This window comes from Rhinatrema bivittatum, chromosome 1, assembly GCF_901001135.1.
Source record: "Rhinatrema bivittatum chromosome 1, aRhiBiv1.1, whole genome shotgun sequence".
Taxonomy (NCBI): Eukaryota; Metazoa; Chordata; class Amphibia; order Gymnophiona; family Rhinatrematidae; genus Rhinatrema; species Rhinatrema bivittatum.
The window spans coordinates 276913510-276937968 of NC_042615.1; the positions used below are offsets into that span (position 1 = coordinate 276913510).

At 45.7% G+C, this 24459-nt stretch overlaps 2 protein-coding genes across 5 annotated transcripts in view; one reads left to right on the top strand and one right to left on the bottom strand.

Moving 5' to 3' along the window:
• LOC115087705 overlaps positions 1–19759 on the top strand; it is a 41841-nt gene extending 22082 nt beyond the window's left edge. For 3 of the 4 annotated variants that reach the window (XM_029595201.1, XM_029595220.1, XM_029595211.1), the window contains 3 exons: positions 4458–4628; positions 14484–14650; positions 17151–19759. In XM_029595201.1, coding sequence (XP_029451061.1) covers positions 4478–4628; positions 14484–14650; positions 17151–18464 — 1632 coding nt within the window. In that variant the 5' untranslated portion in view covers positions 4458–4477 and the 3' untranslated portion in view covers positions 18465–19759. Of the gene's footprint in view, positions 1–4457; positions 4629–14483; positions 14651–17150 lie in introns of those variants that run through there. The other variant, XM_029595228.1, reaches the window with a different exon arrangement.
• A 1151-nt stretch (positions 19760–20910) lies between these two features.
• LOC115087724 (retinol dehydrogenase 11-like) overlaps positions 20911–24459 on the bottom strand; it is a 101002-nt gene continuing 97453 nt past the window's right edge. Inside the window, exon 7 of the mRNA XM_029595249.1 lies at positions 20911–22012. Coding sequence (XP_029451109.1) covers positions 21911–22012 — 102 coding nt within the window. The 3' untranslated portion in view covers positions 20911–21910. The remainder of the gene's footprint in view (positions 22013–24459) is intronic.

The window sequence follows — 24459 nt, forward strand, 5'->3', positions numbered from 1 at the left end:
CTATGTAGAAGATAAATGCTCTACCAGGTCAATTTTAAAAGTGTTGCTGATGCAAAACTGGCCACATACATGCATTATGTGGGCTGCATGTGAGCAACATGGATTTTAAAAAGCCGCAAAATACACATAAGAACATAAGAAATTGCCATGCTGGGTCAGACCAAGGGTCTATCAAGCCCAGCATCCTGTTTCCAACAGAGGCCAAACCAGGCCACAAGAACCTGGCAAGTACCGAAACACTAAGAAGATCCCATGCTACTGATGCAATTAATAGCAGTGGCTATTTCCTAAGTCAACTTGATTAATAGCAGTTAATGGACTTCTCCAAGAACTTATCCAAACCTTTTTTAAACCCAGCTACACTAACTGCACTAACCACATCCTCTGGCAATAAATTCCAGAGCTTAACTGGGCATTAAGTGAAAAAGAATTTTCTCCAATTAGTCTTAAATGTGCTACTTGCTAACTTCATGGAGTGCCCCCTAGTTCTTCTATTATCCGAAAGTGTAAATAACCAATTCACATCTACTCGTTCAAGACCTCTCATTATTTTAAAGACCTCTATTATATCCTCCCTCAGTCGTCTCTTCTCCAAGCTGAACAGTACTAACCTCTTCAGCCTTTCCTCATAGGGGAGCTGTTCCATCCCCTTTATCATAGGGCTGGCTTGGTGATGTCATCTCTGGGGGCCACGGAGACTTTCCTGCCGCTCTCCCTTTAAATTCCAGGAGGTGGTACACGTGCGCCTAGGGGGAGGCGCGGTGTGCAGTGTCAGCGGCATCCTGCTGCATTGCCGACTGACAGCATTTGCCACGTTGAGGGGACGCGCAAGGGTAGCCTGCAGACCGCCGAACGCAACACGAATTTTAAAAATGAAACCCGCAGCGCGCGTGCGCTCGATTATCCGTATAACTTTACTGCTACTCCTGATGAGGAACAAGTCTGTAGATCTCAAGTTTTAGGGCTTATAGGAAAGGGTAAGGGGTCCGAGTGAACCGAGTAGCGTTTAGGATGAAGAACCAGTTGGTTCCGGAAGACCTCACTATTAACTGGACAAATTGGTGGACTAATTGGAAACCTGGGAATTTGCCTCTGTTAGTGCTCACCACGCCAGGAGGGCGGAGTGAGCGATCTGGTTATCAATCAGCTCCTCCCAAGGGGAGGAGTTAGCGATCTGATAGGCTTGGCTCCTGTAGGAGGAGGAATTAGCAATCTTGTTAGTGCTCTGCTCCCCCAGAGGGGAAAAGTTGGCAAAGGGTTATGCTTCGTTCCTGTAAAGGGAGGAGCCAGTAACCTGTATGATCCTCATGGGGAGTGAGCTCTCTGATATGGATCAGCTTCCGCAGAGAGAGGAATAATGGTCTGATGTGGGTTAGCTCCCACAGAGTGGCAGATGATGACACCGCTCTATTAGTGTAAGGAGTAACACTTAGTAGAAATAGTGAATCCCTGGGCCGATGGCAGATGACAGCGCCCTCAAGTGGAGATCCTGAGAGGGACCACCAGCTAGGCTGGAGTATTGAGACAAACACAGATAATTCTTTATTGGACTGGAAGTAGAATCCCCAGAGGTGGCAGTAGTGAGCTGTTGTGCCCGGCAGGGCTGAAGTCCCTCTGATACTGGAATTAGGATCTCTGAGTTGCTGAGCTGTAAGGAGAGACTATAGGTAGTGAGTAGACAGGTTATGCTGGACATACAACCAGTGGCAGATGATACACTCACACTTGTAGATATCTGTAATGTCTTCCTGTGCAACAGAGAGTCTTCAGTATTCAGGAACAGGAGCCGCAGGCGAATACTGGTTCTTATAAGCAGTCTGAAATAGAACTCACAATAACTGTGTATGGGATGGCTTCTGGAATAGAAGAGAGGCTAGGAGAGATTTAGGAACATAGGCCCTCGTGAAGCGAGTACCGGTTCCTATCTGTAAATCTGTAATAATAATCCATAAGATATAGGTATGCAATGTCTTCTAAGGAAAAAGAGAGTCTGAGAAAGGTATTAGGAACATAGGTCCTCGTGGAGCGAGTACCGGTTCCTATCTGCAATCTGCAATGGTAACTCACGATCTCCGTACCTGCGATAACGTCTTAGACTGAAGGGAGTCTTAGAGATTAGGAACATGGGTCCTCGTGGAGCGAGTACCGGTTCCTGTCTGTAATAGGACTCACTATGTTCACGTCTGCGATCGCCTCCAGGCAATAGGAGTCTTCTGAGTCTTCGGGAACGTAGGACCTCGAGGAGCGAGTACAGGATCCCGTCAACAATCTGAAATCAAGAAGAGAGAGAGCGGGGCCCCTGAGGAGCGGGTACCCCTGGGTGAGTAGTAGAGGCAGAGCAGCGGAGAAAGAATTCCCTGAGAGTTGCGAGGAAGGGGTTCCTACCCTTGCTAACTCGATTCGTAGTAGCAATCAAAGACCTTTTATATTGGAAGCAGACGATGTCACTAAGGGGGGGACGCCCCCGAGGTTCGCGCCCTTGCTGGTACAAAGTCTGGAGCTCGCGCGCCCTTAAGTCATCAGGAACATGGCGGATCCGTAGCGTCAGGCCAGCCCGGGGATTCCAGGAAGAAAATGGCGAGAAGAAGCCCTGGCAGCATCTGTCCGTCAGACCCGAAGGGATGCGCCACAAGGTAGAGAGGGTGGAGCGAGGACGAGAACAAGCACGAACGCAACAGCCTCGCACGATCTTCTTTTAAAATTTGCTGACGTATGTGCGTAAAAGCCAACATGGTCCTATTGAAGACACATGCATGCTAGCTGTGCTCGATTAACCTTTTAAAATTAGGAGCATACTTACGCTTGGTTGGTGCATTTTATAGCATATCTTTGCTCGTGCGCCAATATGTGCATGTATGGGCGTACGCGCGCTCGTTTTAAAATCGACCTGTAAGTTTGTATGTGGGTGGAAGGGGGAGACTGTTTGGGAGGGATATTTAGCTCTATGTGACATTTACTATGTGAGGAGAGCTTTGTAGCACAATGCACTCTGTGTTTGACAGAAAGAAGATGTGGGATATTTGTTCTCCCACCGATTTTGTCATGTATTATGATATCAAAGCATTTGTGATTAATCACGTGCTTTAATTCCTTTTTTAAGGCTAAGCCAAAGGAATATGACTTGATATTTCTCCGAGAAGCAGAGCATAAAGTTATACATCTATATGCACATATAAGTTACACCAGCTTTCAAAGTGAATTAAATTTATCCGTGTTAAGTTCACTTTGAAAATTACCCATCAGAACCACTGCACATGTTTACACTTGCTAATTTGTGTGCATATTTTTTCCAGGAAAATTTACACACCTAGGGGCCGATGCAATAAATATGCGTAGAAAGCGGGCACTAAACAGTCAGCGCCCGCAGCGCTCCCAAGGGGGGCGCCATGCAATATTTAAATTAGGGGGTCGATTAGTAAGGAGGCGCTGGGTTGCTTGCGAGCCCCTAGCACCTTCTTGCTAACACGAACCCAATTGGCAATGGCGGTCCGCCGGTTAGGAAAACCGATGCCAAGTTTATTGGCATCAGTTTCCCTAAATGCCGCGAAGTTGCACAGCCAGGGGGTTCAGCAAAAAGATGCTTGTCATTCGAGTGACTGTTTCCTGCCCCCCACTGCCAGTGGGGTTTTTTTATTTCTATTTTTTAACTTTTTTTAATTTTGTTTTTCCTCCTACTTAATATCGCAACAATATTAAGTAGGAGGCAGTTCAGAAAAGCAGTTTTTTCTGCTTTTCTGTACTAGTTTTAAGAGCGCTCAGCAATTAACGCCTGCTCTAGGCAGGCGTTAATTGCTGAGCGCTAAATGTGCATCCTAGACACACATTTTTTTTTGCATCTGGAGTGAATGCTAATAGCCTCAATCACATTCATTTGCATATGATTAGCGCTATAGACTCACTCTGTGTTGGATGCGCGTTGAATAGGCACAAATCCCCTTATTGCATTAGGGGATTCATTAGCGCCTAATGCAACTGCGGGTTATACAGTGCGCTGGGCTGAGCGCACTGTATTGCATCGGCCCCCTGCTTTTCAGACATTTAAACCCCACCCCCAGCTCCATTTCTCAGCATGCATGAACACAGTACAGGTAAACTTAGGCACATGAATGACAAACACGCATAAGTTTACCAGCATTTCAGGCGGCCAGTTTCATAACAAGCACTGCCTTTTAAAGTTGCTCTCTGTATGTGTTAATCATCTTCCTGTACAGCTACAGAAAAAGTTTGGATAAAATATTATCTTCAAAAGTACAGCAAAGAAAAGAAATACAGATACTTAAGTCAGACAAGGGTATACCGCTCTGGTACCCTAATGACTGAGAGAGACCCAGCCTCATGCACTGGGATTTCCTGAAGAGAGGCGTGCATGCAGAGCTGCATATCGGAGTGTTTGTGTCATGATCACACCGATTCAGTACCACACGTGATCCTTTTATTTGTACTCTGATTTCACACAGGAGAAGAAGAGGGAAATAAGATGCCAAAGAAGAAGGACGCTCCTTGCTTGAAGACCATATGCTTGAACAGCATTGCCCAACACATGCAGGCCGTGTGGGTGAAAGACTACAGCGAGAACTATATCGATGAGCACAATTTCCTGTATATCATGGGGCCCTTCAATGAACTGGGTGAGCCATACATTGAGGTATTTTTTTCAGGCCCTTCAGTACTTGCAGTTTTGTGTTCGCACAGCTGGAGGCTTTCCTGGTGTATAGACAGATTTTAAGGAAACGGTGAGATGGGGGGGGGGGGGGGGGGCGGAGGAGGGTACAGATTAAAACAATCACAGGCTGAAACTGAGGGTAGTGCTCAGAGAGTTAGAGAAGTAGCCAGCCACAGAAAGGGAGACATCCACCAAGAATGAAAAGGAGAAGCAGGGAACAAGATACCATATTGCTCTTGTATAGGTTACTAGTCAGACCCCACCTAGTTCCACAGGCTATACCTTTGAAGGATATTGAGAGGATAGAAGCAGTTCAAAGGAGAACAACAAAAGTGCTATAGGGCTTGCAATTCAAACCCTGTACAGAGATGCTGAAGACACTCAAAGGGTCCTTGCTGGAGGAAAGAAGAGAAAGGGGGTATATGACAGAAGCATTCAAATATTTAGCGGCCATCAGAAAAATACAAGAAGGAAGCATGTTCCATAAAAAAGAAATTCAGCTATAAGGGATTATCATAGTTATGTATGTGTATTTAGCTCACACCTTTTCAGTGAATTACATTCAAGTAGCATAAGTGTATATGAAGTTGGTGAGAGGACAGTGCTAGGAGGAAACATGAACAAAAAAATCTTCTTTACTGCCTGGAAAAGTCTACAAATAGAGTTGATAGTGACCAAAACCATGACAAATTTTAAGCACAATTAGGACAGATACAGGGGGCAGAGGTAAAAGAAGGTTGTGGAGCATTAGGTAAAAGAAAAGGGTAGAGGCTGAGTGTTGAACTAGTTGTGGCAACCTAAGGTAGATGCTAAATCAACTGGAACAGAAAATAAGAAAAAAATGACTCTCAGGGAGCAAGGGTACAGCTGCATCAAGATCCCAAGAAGGGGCGGCAATATCAATCAACATGACTTGACAGCAAAACCTTGGTGCACTCCCAGATATAATCGAGGCAAGGTGGCAAGTTTTTGAGCATGAGCTGCAGATCGAGTTGGCTACACTTTCCAACTAGAGAGAAGGAATGAAAACCTGCATGCAGTCAAGCTTGTATGGCTGACAGATGGGGGATATCCCTAGCATACTGGATAGGGGAAAGGGTAAGGAAGTTTGCTAACCACTGCTAGAAAAGTCAAGCACATATAGCTGATCTCTGGGAGATATCCTTATTTAGAATAGTATAGCGAAGGACAGCTAGACAAACTGAGTAGGTGAAATGGTCCTTATGTTCTGGCATCTACTGTATTAATATGAGGTCAATTTTCAAAGCTTTTAGGTGCCCAACTCTGGGAATGTACATTCTAAATGTACTAGGGCTGAGTCCCTAAATTTAGGCTGGGTGGTGCCATTTTGGAATCTGCCGTTGCTTGGGCCCAGAAACCAGGGAGCACTCCGGCCCCCCACCCCCCCCGCACCACCAACTACTACATTTTAAGTAAGGAGGGTCCAGGAGGTGGTATAGGCTGAGGGGTGGGGGTTAGGGTTGACTAAACCTCCAACGTTTCTTTTTATGTGGAAGAAACGGGACTGGGATGGGCTGCTAGACCACCCAGACCATTTTTTTCTTAAAAGAGGGTGTCTGGGGAGGGGGGGGGGGGGAGTCCTGGCCTCCCAGGGCTGGAATTTCTTGTGAAGGGTTGGGGGTGGGGGTGGGGGTGTCACTGTACCTCAAAAGAGTGTTTCTTTTTAAATTTACAATGACGGGCCACTTGCAAGGGTGGCGGGGGCTGGGGCAGACCCCCCGCAGGTTTTTTATTACTTGGGAAGGGCCATCCCCGAGGTTAAGTGGCCCCTTTAAGCCATGGCAGCCTCGTAGTCCTGCATTGGTTGGGGGTCCTTTCACTGCTGCGGTATTTTTCTCTGAGGGATAATACCGTGGGCTGAAGTATTTTCCTATGGAGAGAAATACCTCAGGGTTCACTAAGCATCATGGTGATTCTCCAAGCCATTTGGTCATTCCCTCGGAGGAAAAATACCGCGGTTTAGTGAATGACCCCCTTAGGTTTCTAAATTTAGGAGCTCAGCTTTTTTTTTTGAATATTGACCTCCCAAGAGATCAATATCGAGCTGGAGGACAGAGCAATCTGGATTGGACTACTAGTGCAGGACATGATGTGCCAGAGTTCCGCCATGGCCCATTCAGTTTTGGTCATTCTTGAACACATGGTAGCTTCGGTACAGATGGTACGGTGTACTCACCTTCACATGAGACCCCCCCCCCCTCCGGTGGTCTTGTGGTCACAATGGGATCAATTATGGCAACCTCTGTCTCATCCTATCCAGATCGCTCAGCGAATGAAAGGGCTGTCACTGCTGGATCTCCCCTATGGGCTCTGGTGCATTAGATGCTTCTAGCAGAGGATGGGGACGCACACAGGGATGTAAGGGACAAGATCAGTGTCGGAACGCCAGTGTCAAATCAACCTGTTAGAGCTTTAAGTGATTCTTTATGCTCTGTGGGCATTTACTCACCTATTGCAAGGCAAAAGAATTCTAATTCAGACTGACAATCAGGTGGCAATGTTCTACGTGAGCAAGCAAGGTGGAACAAGTTCCTGGATATTCTCCTGCGCGGCCCAACACATTTGGGTGTGGGCCTTCTGCCACGGAGCCTATCTTCAGACAACATACCTTCCAGGAATATCCAATATGCTGGCAGATCACCTCAATTGGATCTTCAGACCCCATGAATGGTTGTTAGATCAGGAGGTTGCAACATGAGCTGTTCGTCCTAAGGTGTTGATCAACAATAGACTTGTTTGCTTCAGAAACCAATCAGAAAATCAAGGAATTTTGCTCCATTCTTCCAAGCTGTTATAGGCCCCGGAGTCTGGGAAACCCACCTGGGAAGCAGCACAGGACTGCAAGGCAGGACTCGGAGCAGGGCAAGGGCCGGTCTTCCACCTAGCCAGCCCCTTCCCCCAGTAGATCTCTAAGGCAGCAGTACATCATAGTGAGTCCACACAGGCTTGGACAGGACAGGCTGGAGGCAAGGCTTGGACAACACGGGTAGGGACCAAAGCAGACTTGGCAGGCATATAAAGCATGGCGGGCAGGCTTATAGCAAGGCTGGATACTAAACAGAACCTGGAACTAGACAAGATAAGGGTGAAACAAGGCAAGGACAAGACTCCAGTACAAGCAGGGCTGGAAACTGAAACAGACAGGACAAGACCAATGGCAGACCAGGGCAGGAATTTAATTAAGGCAGACAAGGGAAACACAGAACAAAGAACACAAGTCCAAAGGCAGCAAGGCTTGGAAGAAACAGAATAGTTCAGAAGGTCTCAAAGCACAACACTAGAGAGAATGTGCATAAGGCCTCAAGACAGAGAACAAGGCAGGGTAAGCCCGCAGGCCACAAAGCAAGGCAAGGCTGAAGGCCACAAGGCAAGACAGAACAAGGGTCAAGTCACGGAGCCAGAAGCGACACCATGAGAAGACAAGGCTACTATGGCAAGAAGTGTTTACATAGGACTGGGACTTGGGTGTGGTAAGGGCAGTGAGGAGGAACTGGACAAGGCTTGTGATGAGGTATACTGAGGGCCTCTGCTGGTGGGGAGGTGTCATGAAGATAGGATAAGGCTGTATAAAAGGCAAAATCCTAACATAAGCGAGTTCAGATTATCTCAAGATGCATTTCTGCTGCAGTGAATTGCCAATCTACTGTACGTGTTTCTGTTACTTCCACTGAGAGCCAGGACAGAAAGTAATACCAGATCAGGTGAATGTGATCCTCACTGCACCAGCCCAAACATATTTGGTACTCCTACCTCATCTAACTCTCTGTGCATCCTCTGGTCCAGCTAGGAACTTTGCCATCTTTCCTTCCTCAGCTATGACATCCAAATCTACCTCACTTGCAACTGACGGCTTGCAAATTGAGCGCTCATTAATCTTTCCATAGGTGCTTTCTAAATATGTGATTTTGGCAAGAAAACCATCCTTTAGGAAGTCATATGCATTTAAGTGGAAAAGGTTTATCACTTGGTGTCATTCAGCATCCTTGGACCCATCTGCCTGCCATCTCAAGGATCTACTCAGATATCTGTTCTGTCTATCGTCATCAGGCCTTTGCTTGTCTTCCATGAGGATGCATTTGAGTGCCATTACGCATATCACACTCATTAGGAGGGAAAGTCAATCTCCATTCATCCTCTGGTCTCAAAATTCATGAAGGGGTTGTGGCATGCAAAACCCCCAGTGTTAAAGCCTGCAGAACCCTGATATCTCATCATGGGCCTCGCACAGTTAATTAAACCTCTTTTCAAACTATTAGACTCTGTTCCACTAAAATTCATTACTTGGAAGGTATATTTTTAGTAGCAATCATGGTGAGAATAGTAAGTGAACTACAAGCTTTAGGAGGTGATTTTCAAAGGAGTTATGCACATAAATGTAAGATACTGTCATAGCAATTTTCAAAAGCCATTTACTCGAATAAAGTGCACTTACACCAGTAAATCCTCTGGACTATTCAATAGAATATATTTTCAGAATCCCACTTACTTGAATAAAGCGCATTTACTTAAATAAAACTCAGTTTTATGCATGTAAATGCTTTTTAAAATCAGGCCCTTAGTCTCTTATTCACCATATCTGCAGTTTTTTTTCTCAATAGAGTGGTGTTGCATACTCACCTGAAATTTCTACCAAAATTGGTCTCTGTGTTTCACATTAATCAGGCCATTGCCCTTCCCACATTTTTCTCAAAGTTGCTAAAAACATAAGAACATGCCATACTGGGTCAGACCAAGGGTCCATCAAGTCTAGCATCCTGTTTCCAACAGTGGCCAATCCAGGCCATAAGAACCTGGCAAGTACCGAAAAACTAAGTCTATTACATGTTACTGTTGCTAGTAATAGCAGTGGCTATTTTCTAAGCATTAGCAAATTAAATTATTTTAATTAATAGCAGGTAATGGACTTTTCCTCCCAGAACTTATCCAACCCTTTTTTAAACACAGCTACACTAACTGCACTAACCACATCCTCTGGCAACAAATTCCAGAGTTTAATTGTGCGCTCAGTGAAAAAGAATTAACTGCGATTAGTTTTAAATGTGCCACATGCTAACTTCATGGAGTGCCCCCTAGTCCTTCTATTATCCGAAAGAATAAATAACTGATTCACATTTACCCGTTCTAGACCTCTCATGATTTTAAACACCTCTATCATATCCCTCCTCAGCCGTCTCTTCTCCAAGTGGAAAAGTCCTAATCTCTTTAGTCTTTCCTCTTAGGGGAGCTGTTCCATCCCCTTTATCATTTTGGTCGTCCTTCTCTGTACCTTCGCCATCTCAACTATATCTTTTTTGAGATGTGGAGACCAGAATTGTATACAGTATTCAAGGTGCGGTCTCACCATGGAGCGACATAGAGGCATTATGACATTTTCCGTTTTATTCACCATTCCCTTTCTAATAATTCCCAACATTCTGTTTGATTTTTTGACTGCCGCAGCACACTGAATTGATGATTTCAATGTGTTATCCACTATAAAGCCTAGATCTCTTTCTTGGGTGGTAGCTCCTAATGTGGAACCTAACATTGTGTAACTTAGCATGGGTTATTTTTCCCTATATGCATCACCTTGCACTTATCCACATTAAATTTCATCTGCCATTTGGATGCCCAATTTTCCAGTCTCACAAGGTCTTCCTGTAATTTATCAGAATCTGCATGTGATTTAACTACTCTGAATAATTTTATATCATCTGCAAATTTGATTACCTCACTTGTCGTATTTCTTTCCAGATCATTTATAAATATATTGAAAAGTACGGGTCCCAATACAGATCCCTGAGGCACTCCACTGCCCACTCCCTTCCACTGAGAAAATTGTCCATTTAATCCTACTCTCTGTTTCCTGTCTTTTAGCCAGTTTGTAATCCACGAAAGGACATCGCCACCTATCCCATGACTTTTTACTTTTCCTAGAAGCCTCTCATGAGGAACTTTGTCAAACGCCTTCTGAAAATCCAATTACACTACATCTACCCGTTCACCTTTATCTTCATGTTTATTAACTCCTTCAAAAAAGTGAAGCAGATTTGTGAGGCAAGACTTGCCTTGGGTAAAGCTATGCTGACTTTGTTCCATTAAACCATGTCTTTCTATATGTTCTGTGATTTTCCTGGCACTGAAGTCAGGCTAACTGGTCTGTAGTTTCCCGGATCGCCCCTGGAGCCCTTTTTAAATATTGGGGTTACATTAGCCACCCTCCAGTCTTCAGGTACAATGGATGATTTTAATGATAGGTTACAAATTTTTACTAATAGGTGTGAAATTTCATTTTTTAGTTTCTTCAGAACCATGGGGTGTATACCATCCGGTCCAGGTGATTTACTACTCTTCAGTTTTGTCAATCAGGCCTACCACATCTTCTAGGTTTACCGTGATTTGGTTCAGTCCATCTGAATCATTACCGATGAAAACCTTCTCTGGAACGGGTATCTCCCAAACATCCTCTTCAGTAAACACCGAAGCAAAGAAATAATTTAATCTTTCTGCGATGGCCTTATCCTCTAAGTGCCCCTTTAACCCCTTGATCATCTAACGTTCCAACGGACTCCCTCACAGGCTTTCTGCTTTGGATATATTTTAAAAAGATTTTACTGTGAGTTTTTGCCTCTGCGGCCAACTTCTTTTCAAATTCTCTCTTAGCCTGTCTTATCAATTTCTTACATTTAACTTGCCGACACTTATGCATTATCCTATTTTCTTCTGTTGGATCCTTCTTCCAATTTTTGAATGAAGATCTTTTGGCTAAAATAGCTTTTCACCTCACCTTTTAATCATGCCGATAATCGTTTTGCCTTCCTTCCACCTTTCTTAATGTGTGGAATACATCTGGACTGTGCTTCTAGGATGGTATTTTTTAACAATGACCATGCCTCTTGCACACCTTTTACCTTTGTAGCTGCTCCTTTCAGGTTTTTTCTAACTATTTTTCTCATTTTATCAAAATTTCCCTTTTGAAAGTTTAGCACGAGAGCCATGGATTTGCTTACTGTCCCCCTTTCTGTCAGTAATTCAAATTTGATCATATTATCATCATTATTGCCAAGCGGCCCCACCATCATTACCTCTCTCACCAAATCCTGTGCTCCACTGAGAATTAGATCTAAAATTGCTTCTTCTCTCGTCGGTTCCTGAACCAGTTGTTCCATAAAACTGTCATTTATTCCATCCAGGAACTTTATCTCTCTAGCATGTCCCGATGATACATTTACCTGGTCAATATTGGGGAAATTGAAATCTCCCATTATTACTGCACTACCAATTTGGTTAGGTTCCCTAATTTCTTTTAGCATTTCACTGTCCGTCTCACCATCTTGGCCAGGTGGACGGTAGTATACTCCTATCACTATAGTCTTCCCCAACACACAAGCAATTTCTACCCATAAAGATTCGATTGTGCATTTAATCTCATGAAGGATGTTTATCCTGTTGGACTCGATGCTATCCCGGACATAAAGCGCTACACCTCCTCCCGTGTGTTCCTCTCTGTCATTGCGATATCATTTGTACCCCGGTATAGCACTGTCCCATTGATTATTCTCCCTCCACCATGTCTCTGAGATGCCAATTAAGTCTATGTCATCATTCACTGCTAAAGCCCATCATTCATTGGACTGTAAAAGGGCCATAGTGTACTTCCTGAAAAGGATTCAGCTGCATCAACAGGTGTCTCAATTGTTTGTCTCCTATGATTCCAGCAGCTTGGGTATAGCCGTAGCCAGGCAAACTATATCTAATTGACTGGCAGACTGCATTGTGCCCTATTATGCATTAGCTGTGCTTTAAATTATTGATGCTGTCAAGGCTACTTCAGTCCCTCATCTAATAGCTGTTTCTATCAAAGATATCTGCAAACCTGCAGCTTGGTCATTTGTACATACCTTCACATCTCTCTACTGTCTGGACAATCTTTCAGGAAATGACAGTAACTTTGAATAAGCAATTTTGTGCATCCTGTTCACCTAGTAGTCCACTTTCCACATGGGAGCTGGGATGCTTTGTTCAGTAAATGCTCCTGGGTCCCACCCTCAGCTTGAGATTTTCCAAATGTTATAACTTATTCAGCCTTGCTTGTCGACAGAGAAATTGAGTTCGCTTACCATAAACGAGGTTCTCAGTAGATGGCAAGATTAATTAGCCATACATAAAATCCACCCACCTCCCTGGACAGTTGACTGCCTCACTAGAGTTCAGCTCTACAATTGACTGTGGGGCTCACAAGGCAGTGGTTTTCACCGGAAATCCCGCACATGCTCAGTAGAGCAAATGTTTTACTGGGCTGAGAGCATAGGCTATTCAGTGCCATCAGATGACATCACCCACGTTATGCCTAATTTATTCTGCTGTCTTTAACGTGCTTTTTGCAAGTATATGAGTATTCAGCAGGAGACTTATGAAAATAAGTTCTGTTTAACATCTGGGAAAAGTAAATGGGCTAATTTTTAAGCCCTGGCGCACACCAATACCGGGAATTATGCGCATGGCTGGGCTGCGCACATATCTCCCGGTACGTGCGGAAGAGTCGGGTTTCAAAAAAGGGGCAGGTCGGGATTGGAGCATGGGTTGGCCGGGCAACACTATTAGGTGCTATTCCTTTGAAGCGCGTGTCGAACTTACTGTTGCTCGGGAGAGCAGGTAAATTAAAAAATAAAAAAAATGAGGTTAGTTAGGGGGGGATTTAGGGGTCGGGACAGAAAGGGGGAAAAGAGAGGAAGGTTAATTAGGGGTTAAGGAAGTTCCCTCCCAGTCCGCTCCTTTATTGGAAATATAAAATTGGGTGCACATTTGCGGGCAGGTATCAGATTTTATAACATGCACGCATGTTATAAAATTGACACATCCATGTGTGCGCTGGGAACCACACATACATGGACATCTGCGCGCCCCTTTTAAAATTTACCCCTAAGTGCAGAACTTTCACTGGATGTTTTTCCCACTTACTAGCCCCTCTGAATATTGACTTTTTTCTATATTTCATTATTTTTTTTATGTTGAACAGTTCACTGTGGGTCGAATGAATGTACAGAAAACCCTTAATGTGCACCTTCTCAGGAGAATTTTCAAAGGAGTTACATGTAAATGTAACATACTATTTTAGCAATTTTCAAAAGCCATTTACGTGCGTAAAGTGCACTTGCACAGGAAAACCCTATGAACAATTCAATGGCATATATTGAAGCAATTTTCTAAACCCCACTTACATAAGTAAAGTGCATTTACACATGAAAAACCCATTTTTAAATGTATAAATGCTTTTGAAAATCAGGCCCATAGTGACATACTTGCCTCTTGGAGAGAGGTGTTTTGTGTTTGTGGGCAACACTGGAGCAGTTACAGGCAGGCCATCTGGACTCCCTCTGGCTTTTAGGGTCACTAGAGGGCACTATGTTCATTTGTTTCAGATAAGCGAGTGGTGAAATGGAGACAAGCTCTGGATGTCACGATGAAGCTTCTGGGGAGCTTCCCATTTCTGTCCAGGGGACCCCACCCTTACAAACAACTACTCCAATCTTCCCATTTACAAAAAGCAATGGGTTTTGTCTAATTGGGGTTTTGGGTACTGCACATCTTAGAAATGAGAACAAGCAAGGCATGGGTCAGAAGGAGTAAATATAAAAAGCTGGAATCGGAAAGGTACCAACCTGCTTATAATAGAAACAGACCCCAGAAATTTGTCACGGCCGCAATTTGCTGTTCCTTAGAGAGAGAACAATGTACATGTATGCAGAGAGGAGGTTTTATGGCTGGGGGGAACTGGGAATCCTAGAGATATGACTGGCCATTCATTCCTTTCTCACAGCTGGTGCCCTGGTCCAAGATTTGCTAAGGCTTCTGGGAGAGAGCCGGCGCCTGACTCGAGCTATGCTTCACCTATTACTAGTGCCTCACCTGACGGAGCTCAGTCTGAGGACCTGCCCCGGCCTGGTCAGCAATGCCATAACACAGCTCATCACAGTGAGGTGCAAGGTAAGCAGGGACCCAAGTATGGAAGCAGGCAAGCTTAGGGCAGAGAGGGTATTACTTTACACCACTAGGGCCACCAGGCAGCCCTGTTGACAAAACTGTTCCACTTGTAGGCCATCTTCCACTTTTTCAACATATCCTTCTTTTTTCCTCCTCCTTGACACCCCAGAATATTATCATTGTTTTAAATAGGATGTAGAAGTACATTTCATGATTTTTAATTTAAAAAAAAAACCCCCAAAAAATACAAAACCAAAAACGTTCTACTTATCACAACTGTGTGGGAGCTGACACTGACTCATGCATGCGAGGAGGGGTTCCAGTATTGGAGCTGGTTCACAAGCTTACATTCAGGCCAATACAGTACAGTGCGCTCAGACGGAGCGCACTGTTAACCTGCCCTTGGACGCGCATTTTCTCTTACCCCTTATTCAGTAAGGGGTGGAAAATGCACGACCAATCCGCTGCACCTAATAGCGCCCTCAACATGCAAATGCATGTTGATGGCCCTATTAGGTATGCCCGCGCGATACAGAAAGTAAAATGTGCAGCCAAGCCGCACATTTTACGTTAAGAAATTAGTGCCTACCCAAAGGTAGGCGCTGGTTTCTGCCGGCACTGGGAAAGTGCACAGAAAAGCAGTAAAAATTGCTTTTCTGTGCACCCTCTGACTTAATATCATGGAGATATTAAGTCAGAGGTCCCGAAGGGTAAAAAAAGTAAAAAAAGAAAAAAAAAATTTTAAATGGGCCGGCGGCTGTCGGGTCGAAAACCGGACGCTCAATTTTGCCGGCGTTCGGTTTCCGAGCCCGTGGCTGTCAGCAGGCTCGAGAACCGACGCCAGCAAAATTGAGCGTCGGCTGTCAAACCCGCTGACAGCCGCCGCTCTAGGTTAAAAGGAGGCGCTAGGGATGCACTAATGTCCCTAGCGCCTCCTTTTGCCCGTTTCTACCGCACCACCTAATTTAAATACTGTATTGCGCACACAGGTGAGTGGCCTATGCATGCGCCGGGAGAGAGGGCGTTCGTCCACTCTCCCGCGGACTTTACTGAATCGGCCCGATTCTGTTTAACTGGGAGATTGCATTATGGAAATTGATTTGTTCTAGATTGTGTGCTTAGTGACTATAAAAGCACTCCAGGTAGAATCACACAGAGCGCCTGGCATTGGGTTTCACCACCAGAAAGTCGCAACTTATTTCAGCTCAATATGTGCCCAAGACAGAGAAGCCACAAGAGCCCACATTTTCTTCTTCTTTCATTGATCAGTCTGGAAGACTGAATGCAGCGATGTCAAATCATGCACTCCCCGGTCATTATGATAGCTATGAGGTCCATATTCAGCCCATATCTGGCTAAATTCTAGCCAGGTATATAGTCAAGGGAGTTCCTGGAGCGGGTGGGAGGCACGTCAGGGAGGAGCGCAGTTAGGCAGATAAGTTAGCTAGTTAACTGTGATATTTAGAGATAGCCATTTAACTTATCTGGCTAACTCTGGAGAGGCCATAGGGCTAACAAAGATGGCTGGGTATATTCAGCTGTGCCACTGAGTATTCACTGCTAGTTAGCCGGTTCTGTATAAATTGACTAACTAGCACAGCCGCACAGTGTCTGAATATGGACCTCTTTAATTATTATTAATAAAGAAATTTATATTCAGAGGACAATTTTCAGAGAAATATACATGGGAAAAGTATATTACTCACGTTGGTCCTCTGACTGAAAATTGCATTATTCCCCAACTTGTGTGTACTTTCAGCCATGTTGAGAGGAGGAGGTTCCCAGGGATATGTTTAGGGTGGGGGAGGAAATGTGCGCACACAGAATGGTTTTTACAAATCTTGGGGCAGACTCAGCCGACACAATTCTGCCTGCAGGATAAAGCAGGTGCAAGTGGCCACGTGCACTTTACACCCACGGCACGATTCAAAGCAAACAGGCACTTTCCCCTTTGAGGACTTGTGCAAGGCCCACAGGTAAAAAGTACAAGCAGCCTTTTGTCCCAGTGTGGGCAGTTGAAAACTGTCCCCTCAGTGACGCTGCTCGATAGACCGTACAGGCCTCCTCTGCCCCTCCGTGTTCCCCTGATCCTTCCCTGAGCTAGTACGGTTAGGCAATCTTTTCACGGCCTTCAGGTGGTCTAACATCTCAGCTTCTCCTCCGGGAGTGCAGCCCTCAGATATCCAGAAACAACAAAAATGTTCTTTAAAAAAGCGAAGAGAATATTCCATATGGTGGCCAGTAGGAACCTGCCAATAAAACCATCTTTTTTTTTTTTTTTGTAAACAATTAGTAGAGACCCAAATTGGAATATGCATCAGGCAGAAAAGTCTTGATGCAGACCCCAGTAATGCTTGTCTTCATTTTTTACTGCTTACTAATGGAAGGATTGTATTAACGATGCTTTCAAGCTCCTCTCTGTATTTGATAGCGTTCCCTTCCCACACCTGAGTGTTTTTCTTTAGTATTAAAAAAAAAGTCTTCTTTCCTTCTCTCATTACAGAACCTGTCTTCCCTGGACCTTCATGGGTGTAACCGTGTCCCATCAGCTGCTCTGGTGGATCTTTTAGAATGCTTGCCACAGCTGCTCAGATTAGTGCTGTCAGAGACACAATCCAACACCCAGGTGCTCTCGGCCATTGGCTCCTCCTGCAGAGTGCTGAGAGAGCTGGACATCTCGAATTGCAAGAAAGTATCAGCAGAGTCTCTGCTTCACCTGGTCTATGATCCAGCGCAAGGAACATTCTGCTGCTCCAAGCTGCGGGTTCTGGTAGTCACTGGGAACGAGCCCAGATCCCAGGTGGAGAATTTCATTGGAGCCATCGCCTTTGTGCTGTTGGCTGTACCCAGCCTGGAGTATCTGGACAGCAGCTGTGTAATGGAGGCCCTGTGCCTGATCCATGCCTATCATTTTGAAGGGATCAGGCGTGTAGAAGGATTTCCTTCATTGGAAGAACTTGTCCAGACCAGAAAGAGTACTGGTGTCAATTGCTGCCTGTCCCCTGTCACCCTTAATCTAAAACGTGTGAATGAGGTAGAGGAGCAGCTTCTGGGCACATTCTCCTCTCTTTGCAGAGATGTTGTGGAAGTAACCATTTTTCTCACTGACTGTCCTGTGACAGGCTGGAGTAGCATGTCATGGAGCCACCTCACTCACCTCACCATGCACTGCACTGGACCCAAGGGGAGACCCCTAACAAAACTCATTCCTGTCCTGGAAGTGCTAGGGTCTCAGCTGAAGCACCTCTCTCTCAGTGACTTCTTGTACGATGAAAAATTCTCATTCTGCGCTATTCTGAACTTATGTCCAAACCTCAGAGCCTTCCAGAGCCTGCTTAACCCCCTGTCAGGACCTTTGAGGATAGGCAGTGGAGATTTGGAGGCAGAGCCACAGAACTGGGATCTCCAGCTGATCCACCATGCATTCCCACTCTTGAGTCATTTCAGCCTGATAATGAACACTTGTGGCCCTTTGCCACCCCAGTACGCAACTGTTCTTGGGGCCACACTGGCGTGTCTGCTTAAGGCTTCCCCTGTCTTGGAAACATTATCCCTCATTTCTCTGCCCGTGTCTATGGACCATATATTCCAAATAGTGCTGGAACAGCCGGCAAGTGGAGCTTTGCTGAAGTTGAAAAAGGTCTCTCTGTGCCAGAGCCACGTGTCCAGCAGCACCATCCACCTGCTCCTGAGCACTGACAACCAGCTGGGCACCATGAATCTGGAGCAGTGTCCAGACATCTACCGCAAGGATTATGACGAGTTCTTAAAAACAGTAAAACAAAGAAACCTTGATCTCGACATTACCTGGCAGTAGGAAAGATTGGTGGACTGTGATGGGTTCTGCAGCCCCCACTGCATGTTCAAGCTGCTTTTGAAAAAAAAAAAAAAAAACCACTAACAGGTGATGAGCGCATAAAAAAATAGAATGCGCACGCGTGAAATGGCACGCACAATTTTAAAAACCACTACATGCGTGCATAAAACAGGGACTGCGCATACATTGGCGCATGAAAAAAAAGGGGCAGGTCAGGGGATGTTCCAGGGAGGGCCCAACGTGTAGGCGCATACGTTGCTATTTTAAAAGCTGCCAAAGTGATGGGCGCCAGTCTTTTACCTGCCTATATATTTACTTCTGCTCTGTATCTGGTGTAAGTGATTGTAAACATCTTAAAAGTACAAAAATGACTGAGTGAGGACATGGGGGAGGTCTTTAGGCTGAAGAGTCAGGAGGGTGTCCCCGAGCTGCACATAAACCAGGCAAACTGGCGGACTAATTGGTGAAGCTGATAATTTCCTTGTCACACGCATCTTACAAAATTTGAGGAATGACGCATGTAAAAGCTGACAGTTGATAAGAAAAATACGCGAGTTAAATTTTCTCGTATAAATGATTAAACTCAGGATCCCAGCTACATGCACAGAGCATATTTTTTGCCCCTTATCCAGACACATTTTTGACTTCTCTGGCTAAGTGGCGACTTTGCTGTCACTTAGCTGGATAAGTCTGAAAAACTGCTACTTATTCGGCTAAGTAAGATAGGCGGATAAGTGTTAACTTATCCGGCTATTTCTACATTACATGCCGCGTATCTTTTAGATACACAATATGTTGTTGGGTAGATTTATGCGAGCGATTGTGTGCGTGATATAAAATATGCAATGGTACCCGCGCACACTCGCCCATATATCCGAGTATGTGAGTTCACACGCACTTCCTTTAAAATTATCCTCTAAGGCAGAACTGTAGAAGAGGTTAGGAGATGTGGTAAAATTCAGTGCCCTGGCAGTGCTGTTTTGTGACCAGTAGTCGAATAACAGGATCGGTGAAAGAGTGTTGTAGGATCTTGTAGTAGAACACCAGGTGGTGCTGCAGGTTCAGGCCAGAATGTATCTGTCAGGTCTTCAAGCTTTGAAAGAGACTGTTCAAATTATGCCAAGTGATAGCATTGTTGTAATTATGGGAACAAAAATACCCATCTTCTTAAAGAGCACTTAAACAAACAAAAAAAAAACAAGACTGTTCAGCTGACACAACAAATATTCTTTCCAAAAAGCTAATTTTGTATCACAACATGAAAATGTTTTTGAATTAAAAAGAACTAAACAGGATCATGTTTGATAGTTCTGTTGTTTTCTATTACCCACACATCATCTTTTAAGCTTAAATGTGAATCAAAAGCATTTAAATAAGGTTTCCATTTTTGTAAAAATGTTTTAAATACTGAGCAAAACTAAGCTTGCACGTGCAGTGGTTTGCATAGGGGAAATATGCAGAAATCAGACAGTAAACGTCTATTTCTGTAAGATGGGGCTTCCCAAACTCAGGGTCTGGCCTTTATAGTGGAGTCAGGGCTGCTGATCACAAGATAAAGCACTATTTTCTCTCGGCCAGGGACAGCAAAACCTTAGAACAAGGTGGCAGTTGATCACGTCATTCAGCCATACAAAATCATGTTTCCAGTATTTAAAACCGTGAATCCACCCCTCTCCTCCAGCCCCAAGAAGCACACATTTGGATTTTGAGGTCATTTTTATCTTCTGAGAGCTGCAATTTCATTAACAGCTAGAAAGTGAGTCCTCGGCAGAAAGGTTTGGGAGCCACTGCTGTGCAGAATTGTAGTAGCCATGTTGGTTCTGGGGTAAACTGGAATCTTTTGTGCGTTGTGAAACCTTTTAGCAGACTAACGGAAGAATAATCCCGGATTTGCTGCTCGAGCCATTATTTTTTTTTACTGACAGTCTGCCAGATTTGTACTAACAAGCCAACTTTTTCTTTATACTCATTTTACTATCGCCGTTTTGTCACCAAGATGTAGTTCCTGAGTACTACAGCCTCGCAGAGCCTGAGGGCACCTGCATGAAATTATTTTTATGGATGTGTTATTTTTGTTCTTTCTTTCTTTCTTACTGACTGATCAGTAAACCTAGAACTGTCCCAAAATGGCGATTTAAATGAGTGTTCAAGACTACCCTGCTGCTATAAGGGTTTCCTAAAATAACAGTAAGGTCATACTTTTCTGACTGTTCAAATAGGAAAGCACAATAAGGACAACTACAGTGAATTCTGGGTAATCCATAACTCCTAAGGGATTGGCCATGGTGAGGAAGGGCTCAGTTTTCAAAAGGCTGCTGAGCATAGTTCCCTCTAAGCTGCGCGCATGAGCGATTACTCATACATTTTGGAGCATCGCTCGCAGGTTTTACATGGCCGCTCACATACATTTTTCTATGTGCTATACACAGAAATGCAACACTAATACTGGTGCTCAAAAATTGTTGGTTTAAAAAATTGTTGCTCAAACAAACAAACAAAAAAATTGCACACAACTAATCACTCCTTGGAGGGAGCATTGGTGTTGAATGCCTGACTTGGCCAGTTGAGTTAAGGTGATTTTCAGTTGACTCTACCTAGCTAGATTTTTGGCTGGAAAAATCATGCTAACTCTAGCTGGCTAAAACTTAGAGGGCTGAGAGGATCCTTGGGGTTAGGAGAGTTAATGGGATGCATTACAGGATTTGAGGGAGTCAGTGGGGTACATTGGGTTGAGCAGGTCAATGTGGTCATTGGGGGGTCATTGGGATGCCAAGGTTTTAGCAGAGTTGAGTGCAGTAATGGGATTGGGAAGGCAGTAGGTTAGGGGGTTAGAATGGTCTATTACTAGGTTGAGGGGGTTAGTAGAGTACATTATTTTATTTATTTAAAATATTTCTGTACAACTTGCTCCAGAGAAATCGCAGCAGTTTGCCTCAGCAACGGGTTCAGCTACACTTCTGAAGTGCGTGTTGCTTCCCAGCATTCCTGTCTTCATCCATTTTGTCTCCAGTCTTTGTCCAGCTTATCTCCAGGCTTGTTAGCCATCTGTTCTTGTTATTCCTTCTTGCCCTGCCTATCCGTCCCTTGTCTCTTCAAGTCACTGCAGTAGTTCCCACAGAGAGCCGAGAGATAGAGCTGGAAGCCAGATGGGACCCAAGAGGCGCGGGGCCAGCCCAAGGAGTGGGGTAGGCTAGGGAGCAAGTCCCCATAGAGCGCACACTGACCCCTGAGGAGCGGATGCCAGACAGGGTCCACGAAGCAGGCAGGAGCGGTGTCTCAGGAACAAGATGCAGGCGTAGGTCTCGTATGGAACTTGTTGCCAAGTCGGCTTGCTAGGGGCGAAGTAGGAGCTTAAATACAGGAGTCTGATTACATCATCAAATGGGAACGCCCCCGAGGTTCCCACCAAAGCGTCTTCAAAGGCGGGACTTCTGGCGCACGTACACCTAGGAGGGCCCGACATCGGAGGAAGAAGTAATGGCATCCATGCCTCCGCGAGGAGGCCCGCGGAACGCAGCGATGCAGGCAGACCCATGCAGCGAGCAGACCTGGGCAGGGTAGAAGTGTGGAACAAGCAGTGAGTACTCGCGGTCACAGCCGTCTGCGACCAACAGGCATAACACTGTTCTTGCTAATAAATCATGTTTACTATACAGCAGAAGAAATCCAGTCATTCAGTACCCCTCCCCTCTTTTCCTCTGTTACCCCCTGCTCTCCCTCCTTACCTGCGGGACACGATTTTGGGTGGGGTCCTATCCCCTCATTTGCAGCACCCAATTGGAGAAAGGGCTTCTGGGAGTGTCCCCTGACAGCTCCATCCTAAGTCTCTGCCTTACATAAACTCAGCCCGACAGACACCATAGCGGAAGAGGCTTCCCCTGGCAGGGCAGTTTACATAGAGATTCCGTGAATCCCCAAGTAGCTCAGTCCCTAACGCAGTGCCATGGCTGCTGGTTTTGTTTGTCAGCACCAGGTTTGCAATTGGGGGGGGGGGGGGGTTCCTACAGTGAGCAGCTTCGTCAGCTTATAGAAGCAGATAAGACATTTTGTGCGGTCCCAATAGAGGCAGTAGTTAAAGAGCTTTATCGGCCTGGGCAGGCCTAACGAACAGAGTTGCCAACGCTGTGGTTTTGAGAGTGTTTCTGTACAGTGTCCACTTTCAGCAGTAATCGGGCACTTTTTCTGCATAGATGCAGAAAAAGAAAACAAAAGAGAGGAGCTTGCAGCGGCAGCTCAATCTGTATAGAGCCCCTGTCACAGCTGCCTCCTTCATTTGCTGGGCTGGCTTGATAGAAAACTGCCTTCTGCTGCTACCTTGTCCATGGGCTGACTGACCTGCCCAGGCTCAGAAGGATGTTAGGAAGAGGATGAGAAGGAGAGGGAGCTCAGGGGGATGTGGGCAGAAAGAGGGAATCAGGGGGATGGTGGGAAGAGGATGGAGGGAGAGGGGTGGCCAGAGGGATGCTAGGTAGGAGAGCTGGGACCAGGGAGGGGCTGGGCAGAGGGTATGGGGGTCCTCTGGGTGAGAGGTGGAGGCACCTATGGTCCCAGTCCAAGCTTAGAATCAGCAGCATCTGGAGAGGACAGGTTTTGGGGAATACCGATGTTTTAATTTTTCCAATGTTGCAGCAGCAGAGTCTGACTTCTTTGGGTTTGCAGTTCAGTTTGTGTCTGCATAGTTCTATTTCTAATTTGTAGTTCCTTATTCTAAATTCGGTGAGGGTTTTTCTGTTTTCTGGATGTGTGATTGATATAGTTTCTGTGTAGAGATCTATAGCAGGTCACAGGGGCATCGTCAGGTATGAGCAAATGGGGCCCAGGTGTGAAGGATCTGGAGGGCTGGAGAGAGGCAATGAAAATGTATGGGTCTGTGAAGGGGGTGAGAGAGAGTGGAAATGGAGCTAGGAGAGGAGGTGGCCAAGTAGTGAGGTAAGAAACAAAAGAAGGGGGAGTGGATGAGTGACAGAAGGAACTGGGGTTAGTGAGGAGATGAGACTGAGGCAGAGAAAGTACAGTAGTTGAGGGCTGGGGAGAGGTGAATACAGAGGAAAATGAGGGACTAGGGGCTGGATGAAAGGGGGGAATTGGCTGGGAAAGTGTTGCGCCCGTCGGTCACAGGCGGCTGCGACCTCTGCTGCTCACCTCCTTTCTCTCCACTGCTCCGAGTCTGGGGAGGAAAGCCGCCTCCGCTTCTCCACGCCAATCCTCATGACGTTCCCGGGACAGCGTGAGTACTCCTGGCAGCCATCTTACATTCGGGGTGACCTAGGGCACGTGCGCACGTGCCTGGCCCCTTCTTGAGCGCATCATGGCGGGAACCTCGGGGGGCATTCCCACCGCATGACGTCACCCGCTTTCACTACTTAAGCTCAGCTGACTTTCAGTACCACAAGTTAGCAAGGATTCCGGTCCTGCTTAATTCCGCCATTCTGCGACTTCAGTTGCTGTTCCTATCTGGGTGATCTCGATACCCGCTCCACGGGGGCCTTGTTCGCGCTCGGGGCTATCCACTTCTCAGAGGGCCATTCTCACTGCCTCTGATCTCTTTCAGTGAGTCTGTGCACCATTCTTTTGGATGACCTTTCTTCACTCTGCTCCAGGTCTTCTTGGTGCTTACGCTTCAACCTGCTACTTAAGTGTCGTGTGAGTACAGAGCCTGCTTTCTACCTTCCTCTACATTCACTGTGTGGATTCTCGGGTTATCCCACTCTGTGGACCACTACCGGATCCATACCACCTTGTGCAACCTTGCCACCGGCGGCCGGCCTACCCCACACTGCGGACAACTACCAGAGATCGCCTGCACAAGCTCCAACAAGAGAAGGTATTCCTCGGGGCACCCCACGCTGCGGGCTATCACCGGACCTCTACTACCTTGTGTACTTCCACCACCTATCTCCGACCTATCCTGCACTGCAGATCACTACCAGCAATAGAGAACATAAGTTCCATCGTGAGGAAGTATTTCCTAAGTGTGTAAATCCTCAGGACGGTC